Source organism: Falco peregrinus, chromosome 7, assembly GCF_023634155.1.
Source record: "Falco peregrinus isolate bFalPer1 chromosome 7, bFalPer1.pri, whole genome shotgun sequence".
Classification (NCBI taxonomy): Eukaryota; Metazoa; Chordata; class Aves; order Falconiformes; family Falconidae; genus Falco; species Falco peregrinus.
In genome coordinates, this window is record NC_073727.1 from 18,420,784 (window position 1) to 18,434,675 (window position 13,892).

Below are 13,892 nucleotides of genomic sequence, written 5' to 3' on the forward strand. Positions count from 1 at the left end.
CTACAGCAGCTGCGCAGGATCATGTCCAGGTGGGCTCTGGACGTCCCCAGAGAAGGAGACTGCGCAGCCTCTCTGGGCAGCCTGTCCCCGTGCTCCGGCACCCTCAAGGGAAAGAAGTTTTTCCTGCTCTCCCCACGGAGCTCCCTGTGCTGCAGTTTGTGCCCGTTGCCCCTTGTCCTGTCGCTGGGCACCGCTGACAAGAGCCCGGCCCCGGCCCCCTGACACTGGCCCTTAAGGCACCTGTGTGCATCGCTCAGGTCCCCTCTCAGCCTTCTCCTGCCCAGGCTGAACAGCCCCAGCTCCCGCAGCCTTTCCTCACCAGGGAGATGCTCCAGTCCCTCATCATGGTGGGATGTTCAAAGAAAACTTCTCCCACCCCTCTACAATCCCCCTCCCTCACTGCCTCTGCCAGCTTTCATAACTGCTGGGCAATGCAGATGGGGACAGACAGGTGATGAAGACTTATTGCAGAAGAGGAAAAGGAGGAAGGAATAGGAGTGTCAAGGGGAAATGGATCCTTCTGAGAAGACAGAAAGAAAACATTGTGGGGGGACGAAAGACACTCTCAGCAGCCCTGTCATGACAGCAAGGTTAGGGAGAAGCTACTTAGAGCTGTCTCCAAGCTTAGAAAGATCTGGACTCATCTTTCTCATCATACGAAGACTAGTCTTCCAAAAGAAACTAGGTTCTGTATTTTTCTCAGCTGATGGATTTTGCATTGCCCAGGCATGACAGCAATGTGCTGTCATGGGGACATGGAACATACGGAGAACAGAGGTGAAAGTCCTCAGGGAAACCTGTCTAAGCCCCGCTGGTGGGACTGGCAAGGAGCCTCTAGGCTGCATATGGACAAAGTCACCCTTGACCAACATGTCCCAACTCACCGGTATTCTTGGCCCACATCACTTGTGGTACAAAATCCATCTTGCCCAACTTTAGATATCTGCAACACCCCATCTGAGCTACAGACACCTGACTTCTGTCAGAGAAAAATGCATTTAGGGCACAATTCATCTTATCGTAACAGTGTTGAAAGTAGGTCAGAGAACTTGCCCTAAAAATGCCTATTTTTCTTCAGTGCCTGTGGTAGAACAGCAGGCCAGGAGACCTCTACATGCAGGTAAAAGCAGTCAGATTAGATAAATCCCAGACCTTTTATCTGGTTCAATCCTCCTTTGTAAAACTGGAGCAAAATTAAAAAAATAGTAATTTAAAGTCTCTTGCAAAATGAGGATGGAAAACCCTATGAAGGTGATCTACAAGTTTCTGTTACTTTTGTGCTCAATGGACTTCAAGCACACAGTCCTGCACGGCCAAAGCGACAGGACTTTTAATGACATACTGACTTGTGATTGCACAAGAATGTCATAGAATCATAGAACATCTCAAGTTGGAAGGGACACATCAGGATCATCGAGTCCAACTCCCTGCTCCTCACAGGACTACCTAAAACCCAACCATGATGTCCTCTGACAATAACACAGATCCTGGTCAGTAGTCTGCATTACTTGCATGTGGTCTTCCTGCCAGCAGAGATGGGTCAGAGGCTGCCAGAATACCATGCTCTGGTTTGAGGTCAGCTGGCATTAGCGTGTTAACCCAATGCAGCCCACACCAGGCCTGCATTCACAGAAATTTTTTCTGCATGGGGATATACAACATGCTGCGAGCACCCGGTTTGGCAGGACAGCAGCAGCAGGCTCTGAAAGGGATGCCCAAGCACTGAAAATTGTCCTGGTCCCACCTTTCTCTGCCATGCTCCCCTCCCGTTCGCATCCTGCTTACCCTCTGCAATGTCCACTTCCTCCTTCTCCTCCGCTTCTGCTGCAGCTGCTTCCTGCTGCCGGAGTTGCTGGGGGAGAAACAAAGGGAAGAGGAGGGGGGTGTTGTGCTGAGGTCTCTGCTCACTGGAAATGCCTAACTCAGGGTGACAGCTCTCTCTTCCCATCTCAGCTGCGAGCGAGGTTCTGGCAGTGCTGGAGAAATCAAAGTTGCTCAGCGCAGCCTACAGCACTGATGCTGTTAAATACCTGTATCCCAGTACAAACCAGCCACAAAGTCCACCTGGAGTGTACTCAAGGAAGAGGAATCCTGCTTGGTTCTTCCAGGTAAAGAAAAAAACTTTTGCCAACAGTCAGGCAAGGTTGGCACAGAAAGCAGCACAGCCCCAAGCCTTTGGAAGTAGCTGGAAATAGATGAGACCTCACAGGCAGGAAACATTTTCCTTTTCCCTACTACATCATCCCTCCTCTGCTCTGCACCCACCTCCTTCATCGTCTCAATTGAAGCAAAATACTTGGACCACCAGTCCAGCATACTCTCGTCCACCTCCTCCTCTTCTAGTCCCTCATCTTCTCCTCCTTTCTTCTTCTTTTTCTTTTTCTCCTTCTCTTCCTCAGACTGCTGGGACAAAGGAAGCAAAGACAGAGAAGAAGAGAGAGCAGATGAAAGTCAAATGTCTCTTCAAGCACAAAGGTGGTGGGTGAAGCGTCCAAGAAAGCAGAACCCTCCAGAGTGGGTGGCCTCATTAGCACTGTCCCCCTTTTACAGCCAGACATTGAGGCACAGAGCAGCAAAGCAAGATCACAGAACGGGTTAGGTTGGAAGGGACCTTAAAGACCATGCAGCTCCCACACCCCCCGCCACGGGCAGGGACCCCTTCCACCAGCCCAGGCTGCCCCCAGCCCTGTCCAGCCTGGCCTCGAGCCCTGCCAGGGATGGGGCACCCACAGCTGCTCTGGGCAGCCTGGGCCAGCGCCTCGCCGCCCTCACAGGGAAGAATTTCTTCCTCATCTCTCATCTCCATCTCCCCTCTCTCATGTAAAGCCATTCCCCCGTGTCCCATCACCACCTGCCCTTGCCCAAAGCCCCTCCCCAGCTTTCTTGCCGGCCCCTTTAGGCACTGGCAGGTGCTCTAAGGTCTCCCTGCAGCCTTCTCCTCCCCAGGCTGAGCCACCCCAGCTCTCCCAGCCTGTCTCCACAGCAGAGCTGCTCCAGCCCCTGAGCATCTCCCTGGCCTCCTCTGGCCCCACTCCAGCAGGTCCATGTTCTTCTTATTTGGGGGCCCCAGAGCCGAACACCCAAGGCTCTAGAGAGATGCAGCATCAGAGTCCTGAGACATCTCCTTTCCATCATCCCTTTCATCCATGCATTTCCCAGGCTACAGCACCTGGATTGTACTTGGTAACAGTCCTCCCTCTTCCCAGTGAAGTACCCTGGGTCTTCTTCTTGGTACAATAAAGTCATTTGCAATTGATATCTGGTTGTGGTGGGAATAATCTGCATCTCGCCCACGGGGTGCTGTCTGTTCTGCTCCTCCTGGGACAGCTGGGCTGAAAAGTGCTGGCCCAGAAGAGCTTCCCAGTCTGCAGGAACCAGGCCATTGCCATATCTGCTGGTGAGACAGCACTGTTCTGTCTCTACTTCAGGATGATGGGGAGTAGGACCCTGCCTATCTTGGGGTTGGTGAGGATGCACGGTCCATTGAAAACCACACAAAAGGGTGGGATAGGGAGTGGAGGGGTTAGGAGCAGGGATGAAGAGCAGATCCATCACTTACCACATCCACCTTCACCACTGCATCGGAGTTCTGTCACCCGGGGCGGAAGGGAACAGGGAGAGGGAGAGCAGGTTAGCAGCGCAGCCTCGGCCGAGTACAAATGCACACTGGCACATGCATGTGTTAGAAGTCACAGAAAGCTCCCCAGCGATGAAGGAACCAAACACCTTGAATGAAGAGCCCTGGCTGGGAAAGCTCTGACACACCAAACCCATCTCCATGGGGGATATGTCTCTCTGACATATCCCCCATGAACCACAGTCCCAGACAGCGAGGGACTGGGTCTGGAAAGATACTTTGACCTTCAGCATGGATAACATCTCTCTGCTCTCTTGGAGCTCTTCTTGTCTACCTAGGACAGTCTGAAACCTACTGGGGTTGATTTCAAGAAGCATGTGGATGCTGGGGCATTCCAGACGTATGAACACGTATCCTGTAGCTCCCGCAGAATGAAGCTGTGTGAGCAGATGTACATGATACAGCCCATACCAGGAACTCTACGTATAGGTCCATATGTGAAAGCACCTTGTTAGGGTGTGTATGTATCTGTCCATGAGTGCTTGTGAGGCTTTGTATGTGCCGTAGCCTTTCTGTTAATGCGCACATGCGAGGGGCCATGCATATCTGGAGCCTACAACATGCCTGTAGGCACATGTACGCACATGTGCTGCTTGTCTGGGGGTTGTGTGCGCACATTGCTGCAGAGGGCCTCCTGCAAAAAGAAATCTGTTTCTTTTTTGTGGAAGCTCTGGAGCAGAAGGGTATGAGGAGGAGCTGAAATTCCTGTTCTGGGCAAGAAAATGGGCGCAGGCACATTCAGTGTGTGAACAAAGCCCATTGCCTCCGGGACACATTGCCTGCCCAGTGCATACAGTGCCAAGTTTTCAGGGCCAGCACAACCGGTCTAAAGAGCTTTGGCTGCCTCAGACTGACTCTGTGTGCCTGGATCAGCTCCATGCTATGCACATCTGCCACGTCCCGTACAGCTCAGACTTGCTGTACAGCGGCTGTGCAGCGACACAGCACTAACCAGCCGTCTGGGCTGCTAGATGGGCATTTCAGAGAGGTGAACAGGCATTTCAAAGAGCTGACGTAGCCATCTGAATATCTCAAATCTATTGTAAAAAGGAAAAAGTACTGGGGAAATGTGTGTGACCCTGGCTGCTTGCAGGGACTGCATAGCGTGCAGTGCTTCCAAAGGGCAGGATCGCTGCAGCTATGCAGATGGGGAACTTCTGATGGGTCACTTGTGTCTGCATTGGTCACAGACAGGGATAGGGTTGTGCTAATTCCCATATGACTGTTTTTGAAGGAAAATGTAAAGCTGTCTAATTTGCATAGCCCAGGACAGTCCTTGTCTGGGCAGCAAGCACCAGCTAATTTCAGCCAGGACAGAAAGAGGCCAGTTTGTAGCACTGACAATGACCCAAGGCCCTTCATTTCAGGCATCAGCCCATCTCCATGTTCAGCAGGACAAGGCAGCCTCTGTCTGGGTGGAAGCCCTCAGAGACTGGCAATTCAGCAAGGAAAGAGATGCTAAAGCGATGCAGACATATGGATACTCACAGCATCCAGCTTCACCATCGTCTCCATCTTCTTGATGGGAACTTCAGGTTCCATATTGACAACAATCTCCCCTGTGGGGCGAGAGCGATGGGCCCTGTTGGTCATTGCCAGATAGCCATTGAGGTGCTTAGCTGGACAGAGGACAGAGAAAGAGAAAGAACAAGAGAGAAGGATCGTGTAAAGGAGAAACTGAGAGCTCAGGTGAGATCCTACAGGGTTCATGCAGGAGCAAGATGTGACCACCTTGTTCAGAGAAAAGCGACAGTGGAAATGAGCACAGACCCTTATGGCATGGTTAAAAACCCCTTCCATAGCAAAGGAAAGCAGATGATGAGAAAAGATTGGGGGTTTTCACCTGCAGAAGAGGCAGAGAAGGTGATTGCCCTGGAAATATCAGCTGGCACAAACACAACCACAGGTCCAGACCTCTGGCTGGAACCAGGGATGGCCCTTGGCAATCCCCCCACAGATCTCCTGTCCCTGCCCAGCCAAGAGTGCCTCCACTTCCACCAAGGACTGGGAGGAGCTGAGTAATTTCAGTGGTTCATCAAGCTCTCAGCTGCTGTGTTGGGTGCAGGACAAGTGGGTTTGTGATGTTGTTTTCTGTGGGTGTGGATAGATGGGGTAGTGGTTGGGACTGAGAGGGTGGCCTCAGTATGTAGCTTTCTAGTCTTTACTCAGATAGTAGCAGCAGCAGGCACCAAGCATGGCAAATTCAATTCCCAGTCTTGAGGAACATTTGGGGAGTCTAGACAGTCATGAAGCCACAGAGATGTCAGAGGTGAAACAGTCTTTCTTGTCTCCAGGTATCTGGGGGAGCATGGGGTTATCACAGTGAGACCCACAGACCATAAAAAAGCCAAAGGGGAATCATGGCCTCACACCTTGTAGCTTCTCACCCCCTTGGCCCAAACCCACAAGCATGGTTTGCTTAACCAACAAGCAGGCAATATCCCATAATCCTTACAACCCTCTCCCCATCTCCTCCTCCATGCGCAATACCCCACCAATGACCCACACCAGCCAGGTCCCCATGGCCCAAGCCTGGTACCTGTCATATTCCATTGCTGGGCTTTCTTATCTGGTGGGCGGTAGATGAACTTTCGGAGGGAGCTGACAGCGTGGGACCCCACCAGGGTGTAACGCCCAAAAGCCCGGCAGTCCACCACCCGGATGTTGAGTGGTGGGTGGAGCAGCTCATTTTCTGGGAGGTCCTGGGAAGCAAAGTGTGCTGGTTATCAAGGGCTGGGTGTGGGCTGTGGAATATCTGCTTGGGTGGTTGGAAAGCCCAGTAGGGACTAAAACAGGGATCATGCTGGAGGAAGAGGTCTAGAGCAGCTCCAGTAAAGCATGGCTTGGGAATCCTCAGGGAAAGACCATCACTAACTGGGATGGTGCACACGTCCTCCATTGCTGTGGGGAAACTGAAACAGGGGGCTAGAGGCCATGGTTTGGGCTCCAGAAAAACGGGTTTCAGCTGAGGGCTCAGAGGGAAGAGGAAACACTCACCACTTCAAACCACTTGACCAAAGTGCTGAAGTTGGGGTTTTTCTTGTAGTTCTGGATAAGGGATGACTGGACCCCCTTCCCAGCACACTCAATGTCCACACGGGGCCGGTCCACCTGGGCCAGGTTCACTCTCTTTAGATCTCTGAGCCCCCAAAACAAGATCTAGGGCAGGAGGAGGAGAAGGAAGAACATAAATATGAGAGGGACTGCTCCTGGCTGGAGCCAGGCTGGAATCAAAGGAGTTGGTTCACTGTATCTTCCAGGAGCAAGGAACCTACTGCAAGTGTCATTGCCTGGGCAGTAGTGGACCCCTGAGGCATCTTCTCTTCCTCCACATGACTCAGGGCTGTAGCACAATCTCTTTCTGCCACCCCACACCTGATCTACAGCAGCTTAAGATCTCCAGCCTGCTGCCTTTGACACTCCCTTTTCTGCCTTTGCAGCCTTTTTCTGCCATGCGACTCCATAGAGCAGGACTAGACCAGCTTGGTCCATCCACAGTGGCTCTTGATTCAGCACCAGCATTGTTTTGTCAAAACGGTATCAGTATCACTGGGGAAACTTCCCTCTCCCTTCCTGAGAGAACAGACTTCCACCTATAATAGGGTGGAAGTCTATAGGGTAAATAGATCGAAATTTACCCTAAACTGAAATTTTTCCACCTCCTGATTTTCTGTGGGTGCGTTAACCTTGCCTGTCAGAGGAATACAATTTGTTTGACTAGATGCAAACGTGTGGAAGATCAGGAGCTAGGACCCCTTTAGAGACCTTGAGATGTGGTCAGCAGCATCTCACCTGAGCAGAGACACCTACAGCCATGGGTGAATTGTGCACTGAACATTGCTGACTGTATTGCCTGGATCACCAGCTTCTACCAAGTCAACCAAGGGAGAGAGACCCGGATGGGATGTATCACCCTTTAGATATCTACAGGTACATGAGAGGCACCCCATCCTTGATGCCTGAGATTGGTGGGATGCAGCCTACCTGATCTATGTGACAGCTTTGGGTGGAAATTACATGGGTCTCTCTAAGGCGCCCTGCACTACATCTCAGCCCAAGTGCCATCTACTTGCTACAGTGCTCACATTTAAGATGGCAAGGAGTGATCCAGTGTCCTGTTCTTTTAGGGCTGCTGCAGCCCTGCTCCCTGTGTAGCCAGTACAGGCAGATCCTTCCAGTGCGGACACCTGGTCTTAGTGCCCAGCTAGCCATCCAAGCCTCAGAGATCCCTCCTGGCCTTCAAACACCCATGGACAGCCTCTCCTGCCCCATGCAACACTGAACATTGACATCTGGTGCTCCAAGGCAGTTACCTCCACTCTGTATTTACTCAGCACTGGCCGAATCCCCAGTGGTACTGGCAGGATGGGGCCCCGGTCCATGTCTGTGGGGCCGTCAATTGGGGGCAGGTCTGACTTTCCCCCAGGACCAATCTGGAAGAGATGCAGTGTGGATTAGGGTCTGTTCCTTTGAGCCGGTGCTCAGCTGCTGGGAAGCAATTTTTTGTCAGTCTCGGCTGTAACTGGCACACCCTGGCCTCATGCACTGTGTCTGTGGTGTCTCAGAGGGTGCAGGAACAACAAGGGCTGCTGAGCACCCAGCTGACTGTACGGTGCAGATACTTTGGGAAAAGGCACACACGTGAGCAGAAGGTGCTGGGCAGAGCTGTGCTGCTGCACAGGAAAGACCCAGCAGCAAAGCAAACTTCTCAGCCCACCAACGTACCCCAGCCCCAGGGCTGTCCCTTTTCTTCCTGCAGGGAGTTGCATCTGCCTGGGCTGAGTGCGCAGAGATGCAGAAATGGTCTGAGAGCTCAGCCCAGGAGCAGGTTTCAGGTCCCATTTCAAACCCAGGGTATGAAGGAGAGCAAATATCCCATGTAAGCTTTTTCCTAGAGAAACCACCCCATTGCAAGGAAAGCTGGAGGAAGAAAGGGTTTGGATGAGCACCTGCCCTGGCAGACAAAGATGGGAAAAGCACCTTGGGGAGTGGGACAGCAGGTTCAGCAGCTGCCTGCAAGGCTGCCCTGATCTCGCCACTACCATAGGGCACCTGAGGACATTGCAGACAGACAGGCATGTAAAGCAAAGTCTCCTTTGAAATAAAGGAGGACTCGGAGGTGGAGGGAGCACATGGTCCCCAAGGGTCCACCTCCCCAGGCACTGCCTGCTCCCGGCAAGCACAGATGCCAGCCTTGGGACCACTGCTCCTGGCTGGTGCCCAGCTACATTAGAGACGTCTGCGGCAGGTTGGCCCTTGCACACCCAAACCCACCAGCACAGTGCTGAGTTTGCTGGGGACTCTCTTTTTTCAGCTGGGACATCTCACACTCCCTGCACACCAGGAGACCACTGAGACACATCCATACAAACACAAATTTCAGTGTATGGGAAAGGAGGCACAAAAGCAGGAGAGTTTCTCTCTGCTACCTCCTCACAGACCAAAAGGCTAAAATTTCACCGTATTCCTGAGATGATGCTATGAATTCACACCCTTTTTTCCTGAGACCTTCAAATTGGCACCTCCAAGAACTCAAGAACTTCCATTGGCATCGCCCATATCCTGGTGATGATAGAGTCTGGGCTAACATAATGATTTAGGCAGGGTGTCCTGTTCAGCAGGGTGCCTGGGACTCATGACACATCCTGACCAGTGTAACTGGGCAGGAGCTTCCTTCTCACTGGGTTAGCAGCTGTGCTAAACCCTTCTAGTCTTTCTAGGATGTATGTGCTACCTGCTATTTGCAGCAGCTAAGATACATAAGCATGGGTTAAGCCTTGCTGCTTTGCAAACCTCCAACCCATCCTTTCCCTCCCTCGGTCTGAGGTGGCTTTGGCCAGCTGGTACCTGGAGCAGCTCGAAGGCAGCCAGCAGGTCACCTGCTGTGGAATTGCCCCGGTAGATCTGGTAGTACTCCAGCTGCGGGGGGAAGCGCGGGGGACAGTAGTGCTCATCTGACATCTTCACCACCGGTTTGGCAAAGGTGCGGCCCATGAAGTCAGCTCTGCCCTGGACAGGCAAAGAGAACATTTGGGTTTGCTTACCCAACGTGAGCCCCACATCGTGATCAGAACAGGACCAGCCCACTGGGCCTGAGACACCAAAGCTCAGTGACAGCTTTCACTCCTGGCTTCTTCAAATAAGGATGCCCCATCCCTGGCAGTGTTCCAGACCAGGTTGGATCAGGCTTGTAGCAACCTGGTCTAGTGAAAGGTGTCCCTGCCCATGCCAGAGGGGTTGGAACTAGATGATCTTCAAGGTCGCTTCCCATCCAAACCATTCTATGAGTCTATGAAATAAGGTGAAGGAGGTGGCCCTGGGCTAGGACAGCAAGGAGGCAAGGGCTGAGCAGCTTTTTTAAAGGGAAAGACTCAAGTAACATCTTCTTGCCTCCAGACTCACAAAAGCTCTTGCTTAACTCTCCAAAAATAAGATATTGAGTCTGAGACCTAATGAGCAGCAGAGGCCACTCATGCCATGGGAGATGTCGGGGGGACCATCTTCCAAGGGTCAGGAGAAAAGCTGCTTCTCACATCCTCTGTACTATCCACCTTGCCTCCAACTCAGGAGTCATCACAGCATCTAAATTATAAACATTTTCCTTTGCTGGCATTCATCTTACCACTGTGTCCTGGTCATAGATCTCAATGACAATTATGGGAGGGTCATCTCGCATCTCATGAACTTCTCCATACAGCTCCACGTTGTCAAAGACCAGCAGCTGGTCCCAGGTCGGGCAAAGGGTCTCATTGAGAACCTGGAAGAATGGGAGAGAGACCTACTGCTCCAGACAGGAGCAAAGGCCCTGTGCAAGGGCAGAAGACCAGGCGCTGGTCTCAGCTGCCTGGCAGCACTAATGGGCTGCTGCACACATTTCTGGACCAGTGAGGCATAGGGTATCTCCCAAGGACTCCTCTGGAAAAAAAAAAACAACCACCAAACCCAACAGCTGGCAATCAGACAGAAATTACTCCCAGCATCCACCAAGCTTGCTAAAACTTGGCAGTCCTCAGCCTAGGAAGGGAAAGACACAACAAACATTTCAACCTGCTCCAGTTTCCCCTAACCAGGCAGGTGAATCGCAGCCACTGGGATGCGGGGTAGCCATGTGTTGGTGCGGGGGGAACATGTCATGAAGGTGCTCCTAGGGAAGGGGCTCCTGGAGACAGTCAAGCCCCAATGCCACAGCTGTCTTCCCACCACAGGACCCCATGATCAACCTAATCCTTGATTCACTAGCAGTCACAAGACCTGTGGCAGGGGAGCAGGATGGAGAGCTGATGGGACACACAATGCCAGAGCCCAGCCCACCAGGTCAGAGGATGGTCTTTACCTCGGTGCATTGGCTTTGGGAGATGAAGAAGACTCGTGCAAAGGGGTCTGAAAGGCCACTGCTGTCGGCTGCAAATAAACTCCTGGCTTGGTACATGTGGGCTCGCAGCTGGAAAACCTGCTTCTCTGCAAGAGAGAGGGGAAGTGAGATCACTTGATATGCAACCTTGGAGCTCAGCCGTGGGGCTCAGCTTGCAGAGCGAGGTCTCAGGGGCATGCTTTTGCTCAGGGCCAGCACTGATGAAGGGTATAGACTCAAAGCATGAGTCCAAAATGGATAGGGACCTCCTTAGCATCCTGCTCACTGTGTGTGGAATGACAGCCACGAACAGGTTAGGGAAGAGAGTGCACAATTCCTACACCCCTGCTCCCCATGGGACCAGTGGGTAACGTCAAACTGGGACAACTGGAATTATTTTTCCCTTAGCTCCTGAAAGCCCTTGGTGCAAGTAGTGCCCAGCCAGGCTCCCTCCTGCCCTCTCCATGCCTTGTTCCCAGACCTGCTGGAGGCAGGTAGTTCTTACTGGTGTAAAGGAGGCTGATGGGTGGGAAGGATGGCAGGTTTTGGCCTCTGGCAGTCTTCTTCTCCTCAAAGCCACAGGGCAGGCCACTCAAGAAGTCTTTGCGCTGTTTGCTGAGGCCCAGCCACAAGTATATCTCCATCTTGGCCTGAACTGTCCAGCCAGCCGGTCCAAACCCCCTCTTCCCAGGTAGCTGGGTAGAAAGGACAGAAGAGTTTACATGGATATAGGGAAGGCCTCAGAGATTTACAGACCACCTCTGCAGCATTCAGCTCCTTTGGTGCATTGCTCTTACCACTGCCCCTTAAAACCAGGGACCCAGCCCTCATCATTTTGAATTGTGACACTACTCTGGTCATGCATTATCTTCTTGCCACCATGCTGGTTTCCTCTTTCTAAGCCAGCATCGCCTTTTGTGGCCAACTGGATCAAACATCTCTCTCCTTCCCAGACATTTCTCACTTACCAACTGGGTAAAACTAGTGTTTTACATCTCCTAGAAGCAGACTTCCATCCCTACTGGTACAGTATGGGTCTGTTCTGCCTAGTATTCAAGCCCCAGTAAAACTGGATACACAGCACACTCATCTTCATCTCCCATCCTCCCAGTCTGTCCTTCCTCCACCTCTCTCCTTTTGGCTGCTGTTCTCCCAGGAAAGACAGATCAGCACCTTGAGGAAGACTGTTTTCACTTTGGCGCAGTCCTTGCCCATCTCCTCATCCACAATGGAGTAGAGGATATCCTTGGAAGGGATGCGAGCGTAGGCAATGCGCTTGTTGTTGCTCATCATCCAGATGAAGACGTCAGGAATAGTGTGCTGAGGCTGTGAACACCAGCAAAGGGCCCTGTCGGTGTCTCAGCTCTCTCTGACCACTGAGGCACCGGCGGGGCTGGAGACCTTCTGAAGGCAAATTCAACAGATGCCACAGGAGGTGGATGTACCTATTGCTGCACTAGGGCCACTGAAATGGTTTTGAGCATCCCACTGCAGAAGCTTGTCTGCTTAAGAAAAGCTGCTCAGAGCTAAGCTCAGCAAGGTGAAGCCTAGCAGAAAAGAAACTGGGATTTAAATTTGTTCTAGCTAAAAAAATATGTATTTGGATTAGAAGAGTAAAGATTTTCCTTCTCTCTTCATTCAGTGGCCATGGGAACTGTAGGGCAGGGGCCATACCTTCATTCCTTACTATGGAAGAAGTGCCCTGTCTGTACAGGAACCATCACACCTTATAGTCTGGATTATGTTCTGCTGTGGTGAGTTACAGCCAAGGAACGCCTTGTAATGAAGGGTATGTGGTCAAGGCTGGGAGCCTGCCACAGGATGCAACAGCTACAGTTCCCATGAGGGAAAATGACCCCCGATGGCTCACCCAGTCCTAAGCTGCAAAAATATCAGCGGAATGGTGTATTTTTTCTGAAGAAAGGGAAAAAAAAAATTGCAGATAGAGCATCCCTTTGGAAATGCTCTAATATATTGGGCTATTCTCCCTTACCCATAAGCTGGAGTGAAGCAAGAATACACTGCGGCAATAAAATCAGATGGTCTGAATTCTGCAAAAGGACAGGGATTTAGCCTACAGCCATTTGAAGGGCCAGTTTAACAAACCCCTACCTAGCCAGGCTCAGAAATGGCTCCCTGCCGCTGACTTTAATGCTGTGTGGACATGTGCCACCTTCTGGTGACTGACCCCTCAGGGAATGGCATGGCCTTGCCATGGCTGAGGCTGGCAGAAATGCTTTCAACTCAGCTGCAGGAGGACCAAGCTCTGATACTGGATGGGAAGGGCTCTTAAATCTGTTTTAGCACTGACTTGTTCCAACCCAGCTGTGCACGGGCAAGCCTGGGAGGCATGGGACAATGTGTAGGCTTGGAATGACTCCCAGGATCTGTGCTACCAGGGACCTCTCCTACCTACAGCATTCGCAGAGATGTCTCCATCCCAGGCTGCTGTTGCCATGAGATGACCCAGCTAACACTGTCTCTAAGTGCTGAGGAACTCACCTCGTCCACCAAGAACCGGAGTTTCTGCAGGAAATTTTGCACCAGCTTCAGCTTGTCTTTCATGGTGTTCTTCTTCACTTGCGACCGCAGAGTCGTGGCTTGTTGCCCCATGTTCTCCTGCAGATAAAGGGGAGTGCAGGACATCATGTGAGCAAAAGAAGAATGGAGCACACAGAAGGGAGCAGCACCAGGCAGGTCCCCAGTGTTTGGGAAGGGGTGGTGAGGAGGCAGTTGTCTTAATCCCACCACGTGCATCCTGGCAATGGTACTTCTGACACCTGCCCATTAACCTTGAGATGTATGTCCCAGGAGAAAATGCAAGGGCAAAAACGATCTCCATAGGTCCCTTCCAACCCTGACCATTCTGTGATTCTGTGAAAGGTGTCACCTGTGCTTAGGGCA

General features: G+C 51.9%; 1 protein-coding gene across 14 annotated transcripts in view; it reads right to left on the bottom strand.

The window, feature by feature from the left end:
* OTOF (otoferlin) overlaps window positions 1-13,892 on the bottom strand; it is a 115,748-nt gene that overhangs the window by 14,054 nt on the left and 87,802 nt on the right. For 4 of the 14 annotated variants that reach the window (XM_055810417.1, XM_055810419.1, XM_055810428.1 and 1 more), the window contains 13 exons: window positions 13,491-13,607; window positions 12,162-12,314; window positions 11,494-11,683; window positions 10,971-11,095; window positions 10,260-10,394; window positions 9,485-9,646; window positions 7,951-8,070; window positions 6,635-6,796; window positions 6,177-6,339; window positions 5,126-5,256; window positions 3,560-3,589; window positions 2,266-2,403; window positions 1,786-1,852 (listed from right to left, as the gene is read on the bottom strand). In XM_055810417.1, the coding sequence (XP_055666392.1) occupies window positions 1,786-1,852; window positions 2,266-2,403; window positions 3,560-3,589; window positions 5,126-5,256; window positions 6,177-6,339; window positions 6,635-6,796; window positions 7,951-8,070; window positions 9,485-9,646; window positions 10,260-10,394; window positions 10,971-11,095; window positions 11,494-11,683; window positions 12,162-12,314; window positions 13,491-13,607 (1,693 nt within the window). The remainder of the gene's footprint in view (window positions 1-1,785; window positions 1,853-2,265; window positions 2,404-3,559; window positions 3,590-5,125; window positions 5,257-6,176; window positions 6,340-6,634; window positions 6,797-7,950; window positions 8,071-9,484; window positions 9,647-10,259; window positions 10,395-10,970; window positions 11,096-11,493; window positions 11,684-12,161; window positions 12,315-13,490; window positions 13,608-13,892) is intronic. The other 10 variants (XM_055810423.1, XM_055810424.1, XM_055810430.1 and 7 more) reach the window with 5 other exon arrangements.